General features: G+C 42.1%; 1 protein-coding gene across 1 annotated transcript; it reads right to left on the reverse strand.

Annotated features, from left to right (window-relative positions):
- Positions 1-5,165: 5,165 nt before the first annotated feature.
- On the reverse strand, positions 5,166-5,656 carry LOC103239505 (putative uncharacterized protein encoded by LINC01465). Its single transcript, XM_073020907.1, is given in 2 exon segments — positions 5,166-5,392; positions 5,395-5,656. Coding segments are annotated over 2 exon segments (393 nt in total). The 5' UTR covers positions 5,561-5,656.
- Between the last annotated feature and the right edge of the window lie 344 nt (positions 5,657-6,000).

Genomic DNA, 6,000 nt, shown 5'->3' on the forward strand with positions numbered 1-6,000 from the left:
GAGAGACTATATATCTTTTCTCAAAGTAAAGTATTTAAAACCTGTTTAAATGAGCATTTTGGCTGGCATGGTGGCCCACACCTGTAATCCCAGCACTTTGGGAAGCCAAGGTGGGAGGATCACTTGAGGCCAGGAGTTTGAGACTAACCTAGACAACATAGCAAGATCCTATCTCTGGTTCAAAAAAATTTTTTTAATTAGGGTTTTGGTTTGTTTTTTATGATTTTGGGAGGTGGGGGAGATCTTTGTTTTTTGAGGCAGATGTTTTAGATTTAGATTTATTGATTTATAATATTGACACTGCCTACTTACAAGAAGGATTTGAGGCAGCATATATTGCCCATGTATTTCAACTATTTTCATTTTTCTCTTGCAAAGCACTATTTGATGGAAGACCTGGAATCTTATAGTTCTCATATCTGAGTCTTTCTGGCATGTATTTGGTGTCTGTGTGCTTGTTTCACCCAGAGGTCAATTGAAACCTTCTTAATTATACTGTGGTATTGATTCTATCCCCTCAAGTATGAAAAAATTATTAAATTTTGAGACCATTTTCGGTTGCTGTGAATGTAGTTACACTAAGTTTTATTTTAAACTAAAATTCAATAAACAGTGCAGCCAGAGAAGAGCTAAACCATGCCATTATTTGGAAAATCATCGCAGTATATTAACAACTGCTTCCTTCTATGAAGTTTTACGAGATGCGAGAAAAATACTCCATACCTTTAATATTGCAATTTTATTTTTATCGAGAAAAATAAAATATTAGGCTTCAGACCCAACTGTGCAAATTTCATTTGCTTTCCATCTCTTACTACTACCTCTGTGTCATAATTTAACACATAACATACAACTCCTGTCTCTTAAGGCAGCTACCATATGGTGTTTATGTCAGACTGGATATATTTATCTAATTTTGTGAAATTCTTTTTTAGTTCCCAACACAATTCTTGAAAGTAATACCACTGTTGTTACTCTTTCTCCTTACAATTTTTATGTTGTTGAGATGTATCAGTTATGTATTATAATCATGAAAATGTATTGGCCTCAAACCCAGATTTTCTTTGTAGTCTAGGATAGATTTTTCATGAAAGCTATATAGTTATAACTGTGATTGTATAGATCCTTTATTTGCTTTACAGTTACCATTAAGCATGATTCCAGGTTTTTAATTATGTTCCAGCAATACTAGTATTTCTTTATAACTTGAAATCATAACCACTTTGATAATTTACCTTTGGATCTGACCAGTGATTCATTTTTTTCTTGAATATACTTTGTGTTTGCTTTCTCATCCCCATTAAGTCTGAAACATTATTGATAACCCACATCACTTACTCTGTTTAAAGACTTTACCAGTAGTGAGTCACATGTTTAGGATGATCAGTTTGGAAAAAAAAATTATAGAATAAAGGGGAAATGTTCTTGAGAGCTTTATTAAAACCATTAATATATAAAATGAAAAAATAAAACAATAAACAGAAGACACAAAGTGTCTCTCAATACTTTAGAAAGAAAGACTTGGAACCTTAAGTAAAAATGCTAGGTCAAGTAAAAATGTAATCCTGATGTAGATTAGATTCTCTTAATCTTATGAGCATTTTTTTTTAATTTGGTGAAGCTGTTTTGAAACTGCCTGTCCGTATCAATGCCAGACTCTCTCTCTACCTCTCAAAGAAAATAATTTGCTTTAAAATTCCTTTTTTTGTTATGTAATGAAAGTATAGAACAAGAATTTGTACACTACTCAGTGTGTACTGCAGTCATAGTTAAAACAATTTTTCTAATTGCTAATTTTAACCATCATTTCTGGAGTACCTAGTATGTGCAGGCCAAGGTTTTACCTGTATTATTCCCTTTAATCCTCAAAGTAGCCTTGCAAAGAAGTTATTTTCATTTTACAGAAGAGTCAAGGATCAGGGGGTTGAAGTGATCAGGGGGACTAGAGTCACATACCTAAAGTCCAGGTGGATCACTATGTCTTGATTTTTCAAAAGCAGTTCTTTCTACTACAGTACAATACTTTCATGTTTTACAGTCCATTAAAATCCAAGACATATAAAATAAACTAAAAATACTCTTGAGGCAATTACTATTTCTATGAGAGCCATTGGGACAAATATACTTGAACATAACAAAGAACTTCAAATACTGTGAAAAAAAGATTTGTCTTAATGATGACCTTGAAAATTGCATTGGGTTTTTATTATTGGTCCAGGTTTAAAACATTTTATCTGTTTAAAACATATGTTGTGTGTTGTAAGAAGTTATGTTATGTTATAATAACAGCATTGTGGTTAAGAGCCCAGAGTCTGGGGCCAGACTTCTTAGATGCAAATCCCAACTCTGTTATTTACTAAATGCGTGACCTTCGACAAGTTAATTAATCTGTTTTGGTGTCCTCCTCTGTGAAATGGAGTTAACAGTGGTTATTTAACAGAATTTAAAATGGAGTGTGTTCTAAAGTGCTGTGCCTGGAGCATTATCACCACTAAGTAGTTAGGGAAGTAAAATACATTTGGCACACATCATTCCAGAATGGCCAGAAAATCCACGTCTTCCCACAATAGGGACCAATTTTTTGCCTTTCACCGGACAACCACTGAATGTTAAGACTCTGCTGTGTGCTAATAACTGTCCTTGCTGTATGTGACAGAAGCTATTTGGAGCACTCTCAAGTGCTTACTATAGCTAGTCAAGGAAACTGCATATATAAAATAATACTGGATACAAGACTATACAATTAAATACTGGTGTATCGCTAACAACGTTTTAGACCCTATTTTGTGTTAGGCATTGAGTTAGTCTCTGCCCTCATGGAGTTTACAGTTTTATAGGGAATACAGACCTTTTAACAAGTATGTCAAGTACAGTAAAAGACAAGTACAGATTAAAATGAGATCATAAAATAGCCTAGTCTTCTGTGGTTCAGGTTAATATCGCTGTTAGTAGTCAGAAGGAAGTTTTTTTAAAGAAATGAAAAAGCTCAGTGGTTAACGTAGAACTCAAAGTGAGTCTTGATGGCTACCTAGATTTTGGATGAGTCCAAAGGCTGTATGGGGGGATTTCAGGCAAAGATACTGTGAGCAAGGTATATCTGTGAAATAGAAAACAGTACATTTTGGTGTATTGTGTGAAACAAGGTTGGCTGTGAAGGATTGGATCCCTTCATAAAATTCCTTGAAAGCCAAGGAGAGTAGTTTAGATTTGAGATGGCAGGGGTCTGGAGTGATTTAAGAATAAATTATGAAACCAAGGAAGATAAACTTGCAATCATAAGCACGATAGGATATATACAGTATGGAAAGCTAAGGTAGGAAGCTGTTGCAATTTTCTTGCTACGAGGTGATGATAAAGGATCGATTCACTAATGGTGGTCATATTGAGAAAGGATACTTAAGATTCCTGATATTATGGGGGGTGGGAGAAAAAGTTGATGGTAACAGTACATTATATGTGCATGATGAGTATATTGGTGGTAGCACTGTTAAAAATAGATTATGGAAAGGAATCTAAGTGATAAAGTAGCGTAATGACTAAATTTAGTTGGAAACTACTGCTGTAACAAATCTGTATACCATAGACCAAACAGCTGTTTAATGGCCGTTTAAAAATCTGTGCCATTATGGCAAAGGACATTTGCTCTGGTGCAGAATAATCTGATCCACTGTGCAGTGAATGAGCAGTGAGGGTTGATCCCCATGGCAGTCCAATCTTTGCTTATCAAGGAAGGATGGTGTGAAGTTTCTACAGACTTTCTGGTAAGTGATTGATAGGTGAGTTTATGCTTTGAGTTTATGATTTGATTGAGTTTATGCTTAGTGATTGATAGATGAGTTTATGGTTTGTCAAGTAAAGCATTTAATTGCAAATGTATTATGTTTACACAAATATTCTTAATTGGAAAGTTTCTGAATATGCACGTAAAAATGTTATGAAATATGTCAGGCAGGCTGATTTTTAACTTGAAAACTTGTACTTTAAGAAATTGTTTGGGTCCCATCGCCTATACCATGTAGAATAGAAACAAAAAGCCAGTTATTTTTTAATTTGCAATTAAACCTCTTGGTCAGGAGGATCTGTTGTCCAACATTACATCGTAATAGCTTAAGAAAAAAAATCTTATTTTGGCAGAAAGGAAATTATACAAGGATATGAAGGATCAAAGTCTGGGCGAAGACAATTCTAGGTTGTAGCTAAACATGCTTTTCATTTCCCTCCATTCCTTACTTTTGTCATGAGTATGGATTTTCAGGGGTAAGGCTGATAGGGCTACCGGATCAGTCATTAAAAATTGAGAATGCAGAGTTAAACTGGAATATCAGATAAACAATTTAAAATATATATGTAACACACATATGCCAAAACACTGGTTATCTGAAATTCCAATTCAACTGGGCGTCCTGTATTTTATCTGACAAGCCCTAACTTTTTCTTTAAAACAATTTGTTAACTTCCTACAAAAAATCTCTAAATGGGAGGAAAAAAAAAACAAACCCGTAAGTTGTCTGGGCCAAAAGTAGAAGTGGCTCCATGGCAGTCAGCCTTCTCCCTAACTTGGTTTAAAAAGAAAAAGCCAAAACCACGAGTCCCAGAAGCTTGCGTTTAAAGCGAGCTGTGCCGCAGCCTTCCCGCCTGTTTTCTGCGGAATGTAGCTCAGCAACCACCCCCCGTGGGTGGGGCTCGTATGATTGTGTCCTTGCTGGATGGGAAAGGAGGTGCCGGAAACTTCAAACCACGGCCAGGGTACAACGTGTCCGCTTAGGCGGCGGTATGCGCCGCCATCTTCTTTGCGGGCAAAGGCCGGAAAAAGTTTGGGACTCCACTTTTCCCCGCTGAGCTGACGGAGGGCATCGCCCGTTGCCTCAGCACTCCGGTGACGTGGAATCGGGGTCCCCTCTTTCGGGGCTGATTTCTGGTGGCACGTCGAAGCTTGCCAAGGCGGGGAAAAGGGACGCCGCCTCTATCCCGGATGTAAGATGGCGGCGCGGGGGGCCGCCTGGTGGGGCGGTCACGTGGTGAGGAGTAGCGCGCGAGGCTCCTTAAGTGATCTCTAAGGTTCGTCCGGACGCACAGGAGCAGCGGAGCGCGAGACGGGTCTCGTGTCCGCACGCGTCGAGTCGTCGCCGTCGCCACCCGGGCCATCGGCTGGCCCGGTTTCACTGTTAAGGGGTTTTCGTTTGTTCCGTTTTTGCCTCCTGCAGAACTGAACGGGATTTCCCCGAAGGGTGCTGGGGAACGGGTGGCCTGGGGACTTCCCGGCTATGCCTTGGCTGCTGTTTGGCGGAGCCGGCGGCCGCCTCTGCAGGATGCGCCCCGGCGATTGTCGGCGCCGAGAGCGGGCCGACGGCGGGTGCGGCAGCGCGGCGCGGGTGGGGACCCGGGTGCCGGCTCGGCCGCAGCCCGGCCCCCACCGGGGGCTCTGAGCAGGGAGGGGCGCGAACGGCGCAGCTCGGGACGTGGCGGCAGCTGCTAGCGGGCGAAGCGCTGGAGCGCTGCTCGCTGCCTCTCGGGGGCCGTCCAGAACCAGTTGGTGTCTGACTGCGCTTTTGCCGCCCATTTCCTTTTTTCGAGCGGTGAGGCAACGCGCTCCCCTCGGGCAGTGGAGGGAGCGGCTTTCCTCGCAGGACACCGGCGCCTTTCTTCAGAGCGGTGGCTGACGTAGAGAACGCCGGCTGTAACACTCGGGCGCCGGCGCCGCCTCTGATCCCCGTAGCTCTCGGGGCGCGCCGGGAGCAGCCGAGGCGCTGGGTGCTGGGCGGGGTCTTCGGGCGCGGCGCGGCGCGGCGGGGAAGGGAAAGGAAAAGAAAAAGAAGGGACGGCGGGCCGACGTCGGCGGCGAGGAAGGACGGAGAAGCGCCGGAGCCGCTTTGCTGCCCTCCGCGTGGTCCCGTGCCTCCCCTACACCATGGCCCTGGCTGAGGTAGTAGTTTGTGCTGTTGGTCGGGTTGTGACATTGCCCGCTGTGGAGATAACTGCGCAAGCTACTGCCTTGCTAGT

Source organism: Chlorocebus sabaeus, chromosome 11, assembly GCF_047675955.1.
Source record: "Chlorocebus sabaeus isolate Y175 chromosome 11, mChlSab1.0.hap1, whole genome shotgun sequence".
Classification (NCBI taxonomy): Eukaryota; Metazoa; Chordata; class Mammalia; order Primates; family Cercopithecidae; genus Chlorocebus; species Chlorocebus sabaeus.